This window comes from Juglans microcarpa x Juglans regia, chromosome 8D (assembly GCF_004785595.1).
Source record: "Juglans microcarpa x Juglans regia isolate MS1-56 chromosome 8D, Jm3101_v1.0, whole genome shotgun sequence".
Classification (NCBI taxonomy): domain Eukaryota; kingdom Viridiplantae; phylum Streptophyta; class Magnoliopsida; order Fagales; family Juglandaceae; genus Juglans; species Juglans microcarpa x Juglans regia.
Genome location: NC_054608.1, coordinates 14,317,199 through 14,335,196, shown reverse-complemented (window position 1 = coordinate 14,335,196; position 17,998 = coordinate 14,317,199). Strand labels below are relative to the sequence as shown.

Sequence of the window (17,998 nt, the reverse complement as noted above, 5' to 3'; positions counted from 1 at the left end):
ACTCAGTTTGATCGGCCGAAAAGAAACTTTGACGTTGACTGAGCAAGACAACGGAATGTGTTTTCTGTGTTTTCCCAACAAGTACGTCCAATTGGTGCAATGCGTAGTTATGACTTGTGTGGAAAAGAGTTCGAGAAAGCTCAATGGTACGTGCTGAACAATTGCCCTGGGATAGAGAACTACTTGAAGTAAGTTATAACTTTTTCTTAATTTAAATTCGCTCATTTACTTTAAAAAAATTCTAAGAATATAAAAGATTTGTGGTAATGATCAATTTCAGTGATCATATTAACGTGCTCAAGGAACTGAAAGTAAATGATATAAACCAGAAACATGAAGAGGAGTTCCCGAGATGGTTTGAAGAACGAGTAATGACATTACATATGCTTTTCTCAATAACCAATGAAAAAATATTGATTTAAATTTTGATATAATATACGGTTTACTGAATATGTAGGTTGTACAAATGCATGCGAATAATCCGAATGATATATCGGATGAACTGTATGCATTGGCGCGTGACCCATCGAGACGCGCTGCTTGATATTCTGCATATATTTCTCGGAAAAATAGGTATCATACAATGGATCGATATTGTTATAGGAAAACTCAAAATAGGGGTGTCCTAGTCGAAGGAAGTCATGATGGAGAAAATATTGATTTCTATGGGGTTATTGTCGATATAATTGGAATGAAATATTTGAGAGAGCTTGCAGTGTATCTATTTAAGTGTGATTGGTGGGATTTAAGCAATCCTCGAACTGGAGTCCATGATGATGAATTTTTTTTTAGTGTTAATACATCAAAAAAATGGTATGAAGATGATCATTTTATTTTGGCTTCTCAAACATCTCAAATATTCTACTTAGATGACCCGAAGTTAGGGAATTAATGACGAGTAGTACAAAAATATTCTCCAAGAAACATATATGATGTTATCCCTCAGGCGGAAGGACAAGATAAAGAAGAAAATGACCCCTCTACTCAAGAAGCATACCAAGAGAGTCAACCCGCCTTAAATTTGTTTGTGAATTTGAGCCAATATGAGATGATTCCATTAAATAGAGAAGATATTGAGGCTGAAATTGTTGATGCGATAGTTGAGGAAAATGTTGAATGATCTGAAGTATCTACAGATGATGAGAGCGAATTGCCAAACGAAACTGATACAGATTATGATTGATCAATTATGTGTTAACATTACACTTGATGACAAATATTTTACTTATTGAATGTATCAGTAGTTTGAAATTATGCTACCAAAGAGGAAAGAAGTTCACAACCCATCTCCACCTGTTCCTAGCTCTCCTTCAGACTCACCATTAGAGATTGACTTTACAGAATAAGGTAAAAATCTAATATTCATAAAAGTTATTAATTAAGGTCCTATAATAGATATATAATAGAAATTGATTACAACGTTATATTTTATAGAGTCTACAGTACAATCTCGTTAAGGTCGAGGCACCACTAGAGGGGTGACGCTGGAAAAAAATCGTGAGGTGGGTAAGATCAAAGTTAACATTCCTAACGAACAAACCGGAGGCGAAGGACAACCAGTAACTTGGCTTGCATCCCATGTGAGTGCTCTTACACAAACTTATGCATCTTTGGCAACGACTTCATGGAAGAAAGTCCCCCAAGATGTTAAAGAACTTATCAAGAAGCGTTGTTTCGTAATGTTTAAAACATTAATTTAATAAAATAAATTTCTATATTTGACTTAAATTTAGAATATTATAAATGATAATGTGTTTGTGACTATTTTTTTAAAAAATGATTTCGAATTAAATTTTGGTCGAAGAGAGAAGCGTAAGACTGTGGAAGAGCTTATGGGTAATGCATTATACAAATATAAGGCGAAATGTCATAAGCATTATTATAAGTTTGAGAAGAAGGAAGCTGCATGCCAACATCCTTTTCAGGATGTCCGACATTCTGAGTGGGAAAACTTTGTAACATGTTTGAGGATCCATCATATTAGGTATAATTAAATTTAATTATTTTACTTGTCCTATTTGTCATTTCACTTCATAATATTTTCAATTTCTTTGCAGAAGCGAAGTTTTATAAACAAAACAAATATATCAAAATTGAAAATTAATCATCATGCAGGCTCAAGATCTTTTCATCGCCTCTCTAAGAAATTGGAATTACTATTTTTTTCATTGGATATAGTTAATTATTTGGATCAATCATAATGACTTTATATCTTAACACATATTTATTGTAGTAAGATTCAGATACCAATTATGATCTGACAAAATTATATAATGCATCGCTCATTGATCGTAATAGAGAGTGAACTCATCTTGATGCCCATAAAAATTATGTAAGTATTATAACCTATTTTAATTAAATATATTAGAATATTTATGCCGATATTAATTCTTTATCGTATATATGTCTAAGATAAAATGGTTGCCCTACATGCTGAATCTACGTCATATCAAAATTCCTTAACAAGTGATATTGATATTTTTATACAAGTCCTGGATTAACGTTCAAGATATTTGAGGGGTTTGGGTCGCTGTGTAAAGCTTTCTCCCTCTTCCTCTTCTTCCAGGTTTGCATCTATGACTTCTATAGCGCTAGAGAATGCAAATTACAGAATCGAAAAATTGACTGCAAAGCAACATGAGTTAGAGGCTCAATTGACAAAACAAGCAGACATGGAGATTAATTTCAAACAACATGAAGAACAACATGAAGCACAACAAGAAGAGTTCAGAAGACAGATGCAACTCCAAATGCAGCAGCTTATGCAACAGTACAGGCCTCCAAGCAACTAATGGTTTTTTGCATACAAATTTTAGGATTATCTATTTATGTACGAAAAATGCCAATGTCATGATTATTTATTTAATTCACACTTATTATAAAACTTTTGTGAGTATTAAACATTTTCTAATATATTTTTCTAAATATTATGAATGTTTATTTGGTTTTTTATTATTGACTTTAAATAAAATAGTTATCGTTCGAACGACCACATAACGTTCGAACGCTGGTAGGGCTCGAACGATCACATAATGTTTGAATGCAATTTATTTTCGTAGAGTTCAAACGATCACATAATGTTTGAATGCCATTTATTTTCGTAGTGTTCGAACATAACATATACCTTCGAACGCTTATACCGTTCAATCTAACCCTTTAATGTTTGAACGGAAAGCTAAATTAATACCGTTCGAACGTGTGTATAATTTATTTTTGTTCGACCGTATTTTGCAATTGTTCAAACACATTAATCCTGCTCCAACGTAAAATTGTAATCATTCGAACGATATTCTGGGATGAATTTCAACCGTGACAAAAGAAATTATCGTTTGAACTTGTTCCAACGGTTTCCTTCAAATTCATGGCAAAAGATATTTTTTTGCACAAAATGGTGATTTTCGTCCTAATATATCTATCTTTCGGCACAGTGTTGTTGGAACGAGCTCGGGATGAATTTTTTTCGTCCCAAAGAATATTTTTGGACGAAATGGCTATAATTTGGGATGAAAATTTTCGTCCCTAAAGAGCCTTTTTGTTGTAGTGGGTACACCTAGCACAATTATGTACATTTCGGTTTAACTAGCTTGTGTGAACTTACTTGAGGATTTCCTCATGAAGTGGCAATTTTTTCTTAATTAATGGAATGTACATATATTGGACTTTTACATGTCCAAAATGAGATTTTTTTCTCATCTTGATATTTATCTATGAGAATTCAACAAGAATTTTGAAATATTTTCATTAAGTGTTGATTACATACAATAAACATATTAAATTGAGCATTTCATAATTTAAGTTGAAATTGTTAATTTTGAAAGGGGAAATTCTATTAATTGTGTTGATCATGCAGAGAACATATATATATTTGATTGTGTTTCTTGTGATTGCAAAATATGATATTTCAAACTTTTATTCGGAAAGCTCAACGAAAATGACTTAAATAACCAGTAATATTTTGGGTATGTAGAAAGTTTGGAGTGCCTAAACTCCTTAGTATTGGGTTGTAAATCTCGTTTTGGATGATCATCAAGTAGATAAAGTTATATTTTAAACCCATTTCGGCATAATTGAAAAATTAAATTGTGTTGATACTTTTATACTAATGCGATTGGTTGCGTCACCCTTTTTAATATAAAATAATTGTTTTGGCCAATCACATCAGTAAAGAGCGCAAAGAGCACGTAAAAGTGACTGTATGTAGCAGAACTCAATTGACAATGACTTTTGATTATAATATTTGGGGGCCTTTTCTTATACTTGGAAGAATCTTCTGCATCAAAAACATAAGAAAGATGCATGCATGTCGACTGTGCTAGCTAGCTCTCATGAAACAATCTAGTAGTATTTCTCAATTACTTTATTGCTATTTTGTGAGAATAAATATTTTTTCTTGGATTAAATGATATTTTGTATATTACAAGCATTCATGTGTGACAACGAATCTATTTTTATTTATTATTTCAATCTAGAGTAGGAAGCAGAATCATGGATGGAAGCATTGATCTCTAGCTGTTGAGATGTTCGAGATCATGTGCTATCTTTGAAACCCTTACCGATTACCGTTGAGGATTATGGTGCAATTTGCAACACATATGGGCTAGGCTAGATGTGGCCTCAAGGCAATGCACATCATTTGTGTTTTGTGTGACCCTTGGCACTATATATATTCCTCTAAGCGGAGATTAAGTTTAATCAAGAAATTAGTCATTTATATTCACTCCTTATGGAGCTAGCTGTGAACAAAGAAAATGCTAGGCATGAAAATAGACCAAAAAGAATCCATCGTGGTTGCACATTGCCTATAGAGAAACAAAATGCTAGGCATGAAAATGGACCAACAACCTACTTTTGATACTGGATATGATAGTTCATTCATCTCAGGTGCACATTTTTAGAGAATGGGAGTGGTTTCAGAGATGAGTTGAGATGGCTTAAGATGGGTTGAGATGGTTTGTGAATAGTTGAATAAAAGTTAAATTATTTATTATTTTTTGTGTGGAAATTTGATATTGTTTTGGGATTTGAAAAAATTAAATTGTTTATTATATTTTATGTGAAAATTTGAAAAAGTTGTAATGATGAGATGAGATGAGTTGAGGTGGGATATGAATGCAAACGAGGCCTGAAACTCTCTTGCATATCGATATGGACCAAATTCTCGAGGGACGCCAAAACTCCTAACAAGCACCAAATATCCCAAGCGGGGTCAAAAATCTTAAGGAGGACCAAAAACTTTAATTTGTGGAGTAAATAATCTCCTGGATCAAGATTTTCCCAAGAGATTGTCAAGAAGGACAACATATAATTTTGGAGTAATGTTACATGCAATCGTGGAGAGCGCAAGCGCCATGCAGTAGCTTTGAAAAATAGTAGAGTTTACTATTAAAAAAATATTATTTTTTCATTTGGATCCTATCTTTATTCACTTTTTTTAAAGTGATTGCACGGCGCTTTCGCACTCACGACTGCAACTATCATTTCTCACGATTTTGAGATAATATTGCATGTCAAAGTAAAATTTACTCCATCTTTGAAACAAGAGAATATTTAGTTACGATGAGATGCCCACAGCTATTCGACCTTTATCCAGGATACAATAACCCGATTAATTACCACAAAAAATGTTAGCTGGTAGTGTCATGGCCATAAAATCTCACCATCATATTGATAAGATATAAAATAAAATCTACATCATTTCATCAGTTTAAGTTTTTGAGACAAGTGATGATTTAACATAGTATCAGAGCAAAGATCATGAGTTCGAATCCTGACTCTACATTCTATTATATTTAATTAAATATTTTACTTATTGGACCCACTCATTAAGGGAAGTCTAACCCACACATGGGGGGAATATTAAAATATAAAATAAAGTCTACCTCTTTCTATCAATTTAAGCATTTGGGACAAGTGGTTATTTTATATAATGAAATATAAAATAAGGTATATGAAACAAAGATTTACGTTGTTTAGTACTGAATTCTACAAAAACATGACGTCCAAAGGGGATAAATCCATTATAAATTGCGAGGTTACAATGTGGTACCCCGATCTCCCTACAATGTTGATATTCCTTTTTTTTTTTTTCCTCTCAATATTACAATTCTCCCTAATATTACAATGTGGTCATTTCCTATCTCACATCCATGCCCCTTTTATATATATAATCTCTTGCCTTTTTTAGTTTTTTTTTATAGATTAGGAGAGGGAGGTCGAACCAATGTTCTCTATTTTGGTAATATGGGTCTTGTGCCGGCCCACTACAAAAAAACTGTTTATTTGTAATCAGTTATTTTCAATGAAATGACTATTTCCTGCTAAAATAAGTCCGTTTTCATTATAAATAATCATTTTCGTTGTAAATAATTAGTCACAAATACCATTTTTTATTTTTCTTGTAGTGGCCATCAGGCCACAAGCCGTTGGCCTTCTTGCTTTTTATAGTTGCTTTTGCCTTAATTGGTAGGTGTGCCCTTGGTCAGTATCACGTAGAGAGCAAGAGTGTTTTAGGGTGGCTGGTAGTTAAAATGCCCCCTTTTGCTTGTTCATGTTAGGTGGCCATGCTCTTTTAACATACTAGAGTGAGTAGGTTTTTTAATAAGTCATACATAGTTAATATCCTCTAGAGACCACTATGAAAAATCAAATGCATAGCACATGCATGATCTTTTTTCTTGACTCTATACGTTGAAGCCGATGAAATGACCTCTATATAACTGGAAACCAAGACAACAAGAATCCACAGAGAGAGAGAGAGAGAGAGAGATGGAAGTGTATTGTGTAACAGGAGGAACAGGGTTGTTGGCTGCATACCTGGTGAAGACCTTGCTAGAGAAGGGCCACACTGTGAGAACAACAGTGCGAGACCCAGGTTTATATCTCTTGTTTCTGTAATTTTGCATGCAATGTGTACAACTCAAGATGTTTGTTCTAATTAACGTAATGAAGGATTAACATATACATATTTGTGTATATCTATATGTGTGCGCGCGCGCGGGGGTTCTAAAATTTTCATGTGTTTGGCAGAGGATGTGAGAAAGGTTGGTTATCTCTGGGAGTTCAATGGAGCCAAGGAGAGGCTTAAGATCATGAAAGCAGATTTAATGGTGGAAGGAAGCTTTGACGAGGCAGTACAAGGGGTTGACGGTGTCTTTCATACCGCATCCCCCGTTCTGGTTCCCTACGACAACAACATTCAGGCAAAGCTACTCTTTATACCTCCAAATTATTGTCATTTATACACTTGAAACTGAATTACATTTGGGGTACAGAGTACTGTAAAATTATGACTTATTCCAAAAGCTTAAGTTGATGTGAGGAGGTAGCTTTAATTATTTGTATTATATTCTTAACATTTTCCTATCATATGAACCTGACTCCCCCTCAATTAGTGAGCTCAACACATATAATATTTAATTAAATAGAATAGAATGTAGAGTCAGGGTTCGAATTCAGAACCTTTACTCTTATATTATGTAAAATGACCATTTATCTCAAAATCTTAAACTGATAGAAAGATGTAGATTTAATTATATATATTATATTCTTAATAGTTACTTCTATTAAAATAACTTCTGTCGACAAATTGCTAAACTCACCCCAGCCTAGGTGGTCTATTGCTAGCGCTGACGGCAGGTTGGCAAAGTCCACCTTGGCCATGGCCGTGGTTATTAGCTGCCATCCTTTGGGTGGTTCTAAAGGGTAACTTGTGATTGAAAGTGTAAAATTTTGATTTTCTAGCACATCCTAGTTGTAGAGGCACTCTATTTACATTGAGTCCTTCTACAACCACTGAAGAAATGTCCCGAAAAAGTGTTTGAAATAGTGCATTTCTTTCTTTTATTTTTTTTTTCCTGTATTTTTTAAATCATCATGATAAACATTTTTAAAAAAAATAAAAAATTTACATTAACATCATTAAAAAACACTTTCTTAATCACTAAGTCAAAAAAACAAAGTTTTCGAGACACTTTCGGGACCCAACTTTCAGTGGGTTTAGCATTTCTGATTTTCATTTGGTCTTGTATTTGTTTATATAAACATGGTTATTATGCATTCCAAGTTTAGTTATCCCAGTTGCACTAGTTGATATGCCATATTAGGAGTACTGGTTTTTTTATTTTAATATATAGTTGACCTACAAAACTATATTTAAAAACATATCACATCAATCGGTATAATTTGGATGATAAATTAATCAAAGATGAAGTGCCAGATTACTCATTTTTTCTTCAAATATATTCTTGTAGGGTTAAAAATAAGAACGAATACACGTTACACCAAAACCACTCAAAAACTACTAACTTAACTTTTAAAATAAGTCATTGTACCGAATTATATAATCCCCCCTTCTTTTTTAGACTTCCAAGTCCATGGTTTCTTGATTCCTTTTGCATGATATGGGACGTATCAGAAATTTATATATACATGATTCGTGTGGATCGATATATATTATTCGTGCAGGCAACTCTGATCGATCCATGCATAAAGGGCACTTTGAATGTGCTGAGCTCCTGCTCAAAAGCGAGCACAACTGTGAAAAGGGTTGTTCTCACATCTTCCTGTTCTTCAATAAGATACCGTGATGATGCCCAGCAGATTTCTCCTCTGAATGAAACACATTGGAGTGATCCAGATTACTGCAAACGCCACAACGTAATTACACTTCTGGCTCTATATATGCATGATATCTCTTTCTGCAATCTGCATCATTTATATATGAGATGTAAACTGCAATTTTTTTTTAAAGGGTTTTTCTTAGAATAATTAATATTGTTGAGTGGATCTTGCTTGCATGCAGCTTTGGTATGCATATGCAAAGACTTTAGCTGAGAAAGAAGCTTGGAGAATGGCTGGGGAAAGTGGGATGGATCTGGTGGTAGTGAATCCATCTTTCGTGGTTGGCCCCCTGCTTCAACCACAACCAACCAGCTCACTCCTCCTTATATTGGCCATAATTAAAGGTTAGGTTTCATTACCAACAATAACGATTTTTCTCTTAATAATTAAATTTTGAATATCTTTACACGACACGCTATTTCCGTGATATAATTTGATTTGAATAAAAAATTTTAAAACATTAAATCTTACAAATCAAATCATATCATTTTTCGTTTAAGTGATATAAATGATTTGTTGTACATTCCTTTGTCAGGTGTCAGAGGTGAATATCCAAATACAACGGTTGGATTCGTGCACATAGACGATGCCATTGCCGCACACATCTTAGCTATGGAGGACAAGAAAGCATCTGGAAGGCTTATATGTTCAGGCTCGGTGGCTCATTGGTCCCAAATCATTGAGATGCTGAGGGCTAAGTATCATTCCTACCCATTTGAAAACAAGTGAGTGAAAAAATGTCCTTGAACTCTCTGTCTCGAACATTCCTGCAAAAGCACATGCTCATGTTAATATATAATTTAAATTAGTAGGTGCTGATTGGATAGTAAGATAAGATGAGATAGTTTTAGATAAAAGTTAAAAATTGAATAAAATATTATTTTTTAATATTATTATTATTTCAAGATTTAAAAAAATCAATTATTTATTATATTTTGTGTGTAAATTTAAAAAAATTGTAATGATGAAATAAAATACTTTCACTATCCAAACGGGGCCTTTGATATATCCCTTCTCAATAGTTCAAGTTTCTGGATAAATGATGATTTAATATATATGATATTAGAGTAAAAATATTGAGTTTGAACCATGGCCATCACTCTTGCCAATTCATCCCATTTGATTAAAATATTTATATGGAGTCTTCTCTCTAAATAACTTCATAGATTTCCTTAATTTGCCTAAAAGTCTCTGTGATTGTTATGGCAATGTTGTAGGTGTGGCAGCAACGAAGGAGACAGCAATCCACATAGCATGGACACCACTAAGATTACTCAATTAGGGTTTCCTCCATTCAAGACCCTTGATCAAATGTTTGATGACTGCATCAGAAGTTTCCAAGAGAAAGGATTTCTGTGAAGAACATGATAGTGTCTTCTGCAAGATTTTTCTTCTGCAAGAACACCATTGACCTGTTATGACATGGATTTTGTTTATGAAATTTCCAGTAATAAAAACAAAGATTACAATAAAAGAGAAAATTAAAAGAAATTAGTTTGAATTGATCAGGCACATAAATCTTACTCTCTTTAAAGAAATTTAAGCCTTTTACGGTTGACAAAATATAAAAACTGATGCATGAACAAACGGCCTCGAAGCTCTTTGCTTGTCTTGTTTATAATCCGAACAAACACCGATCAAGTGGTTGAGGCCTTGAGTCCAAAATTTAGAAAAAACCATCTAATTTCTTTCTAAGTACTGTATGGCGCAATTTTTGAACTTTTCCCTTAATTTTATCTAGTCGTTTAATCGATCATAAGTCTAGCTAGACGTTTGTGGGCTATAAAAACTGCCATTTATTCGAGTTCAAAACCGATGGAAGACAGAGTTGGGCAAAAATAGTTCGAGGGGACTTTGAATGCAATTAATCAGGAATGTAAATCATGTGCCAGCTGGCAACCAAGTAGTCAAATTTTTTAAAAACATTAAACAAGCTAATTAATACAATTAATGACAAATAAAGGTTATTTGTAGGCAAAAAAGGAGACTCTTCAGTATAACGAAATATAATTCTATATATCATATTATCATATTATTATATAAGATATTATACATTTATTACTATTAGATAATTCTTTATTATATAATTTTTTATCATTACTATTCATAAACTATCTCACTACTATTCATGTATTTTTCATCTCATCTCATCTCATCTCATCTTGTCTGTATAATCAAATGAGAAATAAAATTATATTGCCCTTCTCAGTGTAAGAGCTTCAGCCATAATGGGTTGCACGATATACTTGATATTTGTGCATAAAGATTTCAATATCTCCCCCTCTTAATCTCTAATAATAATTGCAAGCCCAACTCTCCTTGAATGAGCATAACAGCTGCATCCTAATTTGCTTTCAATTCATTTTAGTCTAGTTTGTTCCATATAATCATTTCCCTTGCATTCCTAGATGAGTTTTTATTGTTCCTTATGGTTAGTCTGAGATTGGTGGAACTCCTCTAACCCTTTAGTAGTTGCTTGAATTAATTGTTTTGGACATTCAAGCTAATTTTAAAAAATGAAAGCATTTCTTCTTATCCAAATCCTTCTCATTATTGCCCCCACCAACCCTAATTCCTTAGATTGTAGCTTCACTCTCCATTTCTTCCACAACTTGTAAAAGTCTTCCTCTGATCTCAACCATTTTTGTACAATACTACTTAATTTGCCCACACATCACTTGCTGTTGGACAACTCTATAGAGAATGACCAACTGATTCCTCATCTATTTCACATATCAGACAAATGGGAGTATCTATTATCTGTCACTTGAAAAGGTTTTATCTAGTTGGCGGTATATCATGACTTGCTTTCCAAACAAAGTGCTTGACACAACCCAAGACTTTTAAACCCCTTATCTGTTGCCACCCTATTTCTATTGCAGACTGCTTTGAAGTTTCTCCTCTCATAACTCTCTTTTTAGTATGATCCAAATGGTATGCACTTTTGATAGAATAAGTCCCATTTTTGGCATACTTCAAATCACCTCAACTTCTTTTTGTACTAAAAATCTCTTTAATGAAAATTTCATTTCACCTTCCTATTTCTTCATAAATAAGATATTTAACTTTGCAATCTAAGTCTAGGATCTTAACAAGAGACTAAGCTCTATATGAAGTTGGAATTGGTATCCACTTATCCCTCTATATCTTGATCTTTTGTCCATTCCCCACCCCTCCATATTAGTCCTTTAAGCAAATCTATCGAGGAAGATTAGTAGTTGAAACATTTGTCCTAGTTTTTCTTCTAGAAAATGATAGTATTTGAAATATTTGTCCTACATAATCTATAGAAGATTGGTTATTCAATATCCTTCAACACTGTTTTGCCAACTTTGCTTTATTGAAACATTCTATATCTCAAAAATCCAAACCCCCTCTTTTTTTGTTCCCCCCCCCCCCCCCCCCCCATCTTTGGCCAACTTTTCCACTGAATTCTTTTATCATTTTTCTTATGGCCCCTCCAAAATCTAAACATCATCGAGAATATCTCTTTACACAACTTCCTTGGTAGTTTGAAAACACTCAAAAAATAAGTTGAAATTTCTTGGATGACTGCCTTGAGAAGTATCTCCTTACCCGCTTGGGACAAAAAATTATTTTTCTAGTTATTGATCTTTTGTCACACTCTCTCTTTTATACTTCTAAAGGTGTTGCATTCTGATATACCCACCATTGTTGGCAATCCTAAATACTTTTCATAACTACTACTAGGTGGGACACTAGAAGCTTGAATAATCTGGTTCTTGATTGTTAAACCAATATTGGAGCTAAAATAGATGGACGTTTTCTATTTGTTTAAACATTAACCAAAAGCTTTCTCATACTTGTCTAATAGTTGCTGGACTACCGATATTGCTACAACCCTACCTCCCATGGACTATCTAGCCACCCTTGAAGCACATCCTCGGTAGTTTTTCATATTTCAATGGCACTCAAATCCTTTGTCCCTACACATTAATAGTTCTACCTCAAGTTATATTTTTCCTCAAGTCAATCTCGATCTTAACTTGTAAATAACTCCCTTGTCCAACCCCAACCTCCTAGTCATCCACTTCCTTTACTAGTCCCTCCCCGATTTGTTTTCTGATTTCGAGATTCATGCAAGCCAGAAGAAGATTATCCAATTGAATCCAAAAAGTCTCAAAATCGAAGCTTATCAGGTATGGTTGAGTAAAACTATCAAATGGTTATAGGATGAGAAAAGTATTGTCGAACAATCACGACCTCCCTCCCAAAACTCTTTGTTTATCTGCTTGGCTTGCAAAAGTTATAACAAATAGGTTTGGGCATATTTCCTAGAATGAGAACAGTTTCCCCACCTTCCATATTTTTGCCATTGTTGAATGGACTATCTCCTTTCCAATGGGACGTGCTGAGCAAAGTTCACCCACCAGACAACAATCTCCTTTTCTAGTCGTGTAACGCCCAAATGGAAAGCCCAAACTACATAACCTATACTCCAAAAGGACTAGTCAATGATACAATTGGAGCCTCATTGGAACCTTATAAAGAGCAAGAACTTCTCCTTCCTAAGCAATGTGGGATTTCATACACCACCTACCCTTATCCATATCATATGGGGTATCACAATCTAACCCCCTTAAATTCTCGATGTCCTCGTCAGGCCTGTCTATTGTAGGTGGCACGGCTCAAGTCCCACATTTCTAGTGAGGATAGGCTCTGATACCATTTGTAACGCCCAAATGGAAGGCTCAAACTACATGGCCTATACTCTAAAAGGACTAGTCAATGATACAATTGGAACCTCATTGGAACCTTATAAAGAGCAAGAACTTCTCCTTCCTAAGCAATATGGGATTTCTTACACCACATACCCTTATCCATATCATATGGGGTATCACAAGTCGCCTCCTCCAGCTTCCTCGGATCAAATCCAAGCAATGAAGTCTCCTCATCTGTTAGTCGCAGTTGATGCCATATATCTGCTAAATCCTCCATCAGTCTCCTCAAATCCAAAAGATTGACCAGGGGATTCTTCCACTCTTACTGCAGTAATAAGACGTGGCGAAAGGCTCCACCTCTTTCTTCTTTAAGCATGACTGTATAGAGGAGAATAGAAAGAAAGAAGTCCTACTGGTAATTGCCACATCATTAACCAACATAAAATGGTAATAGCGTTTTGTCTTTTTCATTAATATGTGAGAAATGTTTTAGCCACAAAGAGATACTACCAAAGTAAATACACAAATTGACATGAATTTATATAGTATGTTAGATTAGGAATGAGAATCGACCCTAATCGATGTAGTTTTTTACCAAAACCGACGTCGACCGATGGAGGGGATTTGTATGGAACAATCAACCGTATTGGCCGATGGGGAGGAGAAATACCAGTCGTATCGACTCCAGCAATTCTCAGTCGGTTCTTGGTCCCCCTAGCAACGAGGTTCATCTAAGAAAGTAGAGAGAGAAAGTGTTGCAGAGGAGAGAGATAATGAGAGAAACTGAAAAATCAGAGAAGAAGAGGGGAGGGGAACAAGACAAGCTCAAATCAAAATGATGATGTTTGGTTTTAAATCAAATAATGTGTTTCACTCATATTTGTTTTTAATATGTTATGTATAAAACGACAAGATAAGACCAAACGGCGTCATTTCACTTGTATTTGTATACTTTAGGTCTAAAATGACGTCTTTTCAATTAAACTTAAGTGGAACGGCATCGTTTTAACTAAGATATATATAAAAAAATATATTTATTTATTTAATCGGCCGTTTCGGAGGTTTGAACCGGAATTGAACCGGCCGACGTCGGTTTTAAGGAATTTATACCACTGGCCAATATGTTCTTTGCCAGTTTCGTGCTTTGGCGGTCAGTCTGCATCAGTGCCGACTGGTTTCGTAGATTGTTGTTCAGCCCTATATTAGATTGTAAAATAAATCTAACGTATCATATGAAATCATGTCATTTTATGGATTTACATTTGTAGAATTCCTTTATGGTGTGTATGTGTGTGTGTGTGTGTGTGGTAGTAGTAGTAGTAGGTCCATAATTAACAGAGCTATTAATGATGTAATACGTAATAACAAGGTTTTTGACTTATTTGGTGGGATTAGAGCCATACACCCGCATTCAAAAGATACAAGTGCAACTACTAAGGCCCTGTTTGGATACAGAAACGGTTTGGTTTCATTTCATCTCATCTCATCATTACAATTTTTCTAAATTCTCACACAAAATATAATAAACAATTCCAACTTTTTAAAACTCCAAAATAATAATAATATTAAAAAATACTCTAACAATATTTTATTCAACTTTCATCTAAAACTGATGGGCACCAAGATAGATCTAGTCTTAAAGATTCTTTGCAAGTTCCAGGTGGGTCGATTATAAGGTCAAGAGCCAAGAAGATCAATGAGGCAATGCAAGGATTGGCACAATCCACTTGGGATGAAGCTAGCAAGACTCCAACACTCAAGATGGACTTGAAGGATGAAGATCCAATTTTGACTCATTTGATAAGCTATGGAAGAGGGCAACGACAAGACTTAAAAGCTTTGGGCTCTTGAAGGGTTTCAACTTGTTTAATTCATTTAAATGATTTATTTTATTAGTTTAAAATTATTGAGTTTAATTATGAGAATGACTTAAGGGGGTCTATTCAATGGCATGTTGTGAAATTTATTATTTTGTTGAACTAGGATTTTAAGAAGTACTGTAGTAAACTAGGGTTTCAAAAGTACTGTAACCGAATTACTGTAGCACCGTATTGTAGCCGCGGCACTATTCACTAAGGGGTATTTTTGGATGTTGGGGCTTTAGTTTGGCTAGGGTTTTAATTAGGTTTTGGTTTAAATACTCTTTGTTGCCTCATTTTAAGAAGGTTTATGAAATTTGATGAATTTATTCATTATGAGTTGAGTTTATCTCATCTTGTTCTTAATAGAACTTTTGAACTTATCAAAGGTAAATCACAACCTTTGTGGCATTCCTCCTTTGAAATCTGGGTTCTTGAGAAGGGTTCTTCAACGGGTCTAGATTTTAATATAATCTAGGTTCTTGAAACGAGTTCTCATCGGGTCTAGATTTCCCATTAATTGACTTGATTTTGACTTTTTTGGATGAGTTTTCAAATTGATTGTGGGTCCATGGGATTTCTTTCATGCGGGTTCATATCAAAAACCATCTCATCTCATCTTATCTTATTTTCCAAACTCACCTTAATTACTAGGTTTGGATACAAAAATCAATTCATCTCATCTCATTTAATCATTACAACTTTTTCAAATTCCCAAATAAAATACAATAAACAATTCAACTTTTTCAAATAATCTCAAAACAAAAATAATATTAAAAAATAATATTCTAATAATATTTTATTTAACTTTCAACTTTAATCTCAATTCATCTTATCTCAGTTTTAACCTCATCTCATCCCATCTCAAGTCAAGTCAAGCAAAAGTTAAGTACATTTTGCTTGTTGCTAGATAAGGGAGTGATCAACAAAACTTATTCATTAAACACTCGGGAAATGTCCCTATTTTGCGAATTTGTCCATGTTTTGACTTAAATAAGGTTTTTGGATCATCTTTTAACTTTAATTTGAGCCCTAATTTTAAGTGAGATTGTGAGCTTTCAAGCCAAAACAGTTTTCTCTGCGATACACATATAATCACCGTCCCAATTAGTCTTTTAGTCATCTTTGTTCTTGGAGAGCCAAGGAATTCATCAATCATTTGCTAGTGAGTTACATACCGTGGGTAGTTCTATTGGGATTCCAATATATCAAAAGAGTTTCATGATTCATGTGAGAAAGTACTATAGAAGAGGTTGGACATTTGGAATGAGTCACTCATGAAGATATATGTTAGCTTTAGAATAATCGACAAATGTTTTATAATTTTCTAAAAATCACATTTTAATCATAATTTCCAAAGTAGATTTATAAGCTCGCTAAGAGAAAAACATGCATTGTAATGGATTATTTGCGACGATAACAACTATTTGCGACAAAAACATACTAATATTGGCAGGGAATAATCATTTTCACTAGAAATAATCATTTTCGCTAGAAATAACTGGTCACAAAAACAACAGCCCGATATCAGCAGAGCCCCCACTGGAAACATTTGGTGAAATAGATTTTTCAGAGGCCATCACCGCCAACACACGGAGTAGCTAAGAAGATTGGTCGGAGAGAAGAAAAATTGAGAGAACTAAAATAGTGGGACAATCACAACGCAGCAGGCGAACACTAGGTCCCTCTCCCACGTTTTATAAGAGGATGACGGTTAGACTCTCATGCACCGTGGCAACAAGGGCACACACCATTTCAAATTCTGGGAATGTGGTTTACGAAGCGACACAAACACGAAAAGCCGCTGACACCCCTTCATTATTGAACTTGAAAATATGTCATGAAAAGGTGAGCCCATCCTTTGATAAGAATGCTGTCAGAAATGCTAATCAGCAAAAGCCTCCTGGACTTCAAAACAAGATAACAAGGTTCTCGGCCTTGGTAGTAAAGCAGGATTGGATCATGAAAAAATTTCCACCATACTCATCCGGTGAGAATTAGCGAGGTAACTGTAAAGGGATTCCCCCCCCCCCCCCCCCCCCCAAGCCCAAGAGGCTCATAAATGAAAGGAAGTAAGATTAAAAGCCAAACCCGGAGTAACGAGCCCATAACCCAACCCAAGGGAAAGCTCATTTGTACACAACCTATAGGAGGGATGGTGCAACAAGGGATGGGACTCATCGATCTGAGGCCCCCTCGGGTAGTGTCCGATCCTCAAGTGCCCGCCAGCATAGCAGACGTGATATACGGAGAGCCCTTGATCTACTGACAGAACAGGCATGAATGGACTAGAAGGGATACAGACTGAGAGAAGGCGGTCGGATAACCAAGCCGCATTAATAGCTCCACCACCCGGACGACATGCCACATTAATGACGCCGTCGCAGAGCCACGCCGCAATTAAAGACTGACACATGGAACAGTACGAGAGACACAGACTTCGTGGGAGCATGCACTATCTGCTCCTCAAGCCTATAGTATAAATAGTAGATCTCAAGTATGAGAATATCTCTCTAATTCCTAAACTCTCTTACTTATTTGCTACTCCTCAAGAATATTTACTAACTTTGGCATCAAAGGTTAACCGACCCCTAGGCTCCCCTCTCAATGTCATAGTCTTTTCTACCTTGTGCAAAACATGTTTTCGAAGACCTGAGTTGTCAGAGCTTGGCCCAAAGTTGTACGAAACACAATGTTAATAGTTGCGCCGTCTGTGGAATCGTAATAGATCTTGCATGTCATTATCATGTCTGCGACAACCCATTCTGAACAACTCATGAGAGACATGGGAGATGCCATGGAAGTAAGGTTAAAAATCATGAAGGAGTGGATAACAAA

General features: G+C 34.9%; 1 protein-coding gene across 1 annotated transcript; it reads left to right on the top strand.

Moving 5' to 3' along the window:
• The first annotated feature begins 6,638 nt into the window (after window positions 1-6,638).
• LOC121241962 (tetraketide alpha-pyrone reductase 2-like) lies at window positions 6,639-10,124 on the top strand. Its single transcript, XM_041139821.1, has 6 exons — window positions 6,639-6,871; window positions 7,027-7,199; window positions 8,464-8,655; window positions 8,801-8,963; window positions 9,155-9,344; window positions 9,837-10,124. The coding sequence occupies exons 1-6, from the start codon at window positions 6,766-6,768 to the stop codon at window positions 9,976-9,978; spliced, it is 966 nt and encodes a 321-aa protein (XP_040995755.1). The 5' UTR covers window positions 6,639-6,765; the 3' UTR covers window positions 9,979-10,124.
• Window positions 10,125-17,998: the final 7,874 nt, after the last annotated feature.

Bases quoted from the DNA above. Each gene is read 5' to 3' on its own strand.
- LOC121241962 (XM_041139821.1), top strand. From the start codon at position 6,766: ATGGAAGTGTATTGTGTAACAGGAGGAACAGGGTTGTTGGCTGCATAC. The intron at 6,872-7,026 runs GTTTATATCTCT...TGTGTTTGGCAG, and splicing joins AACAACAGTGCGAGACCCAG to AGGATGTGAGAAAGGTTGGT. The intron at 8,964-9,154 runs GTTAGGTTTCAT...TTCCTTTGTCAG, and splicing joins TATATTGGCCATAATTAAAG to GTGTCAGAGGTGAATATCCA.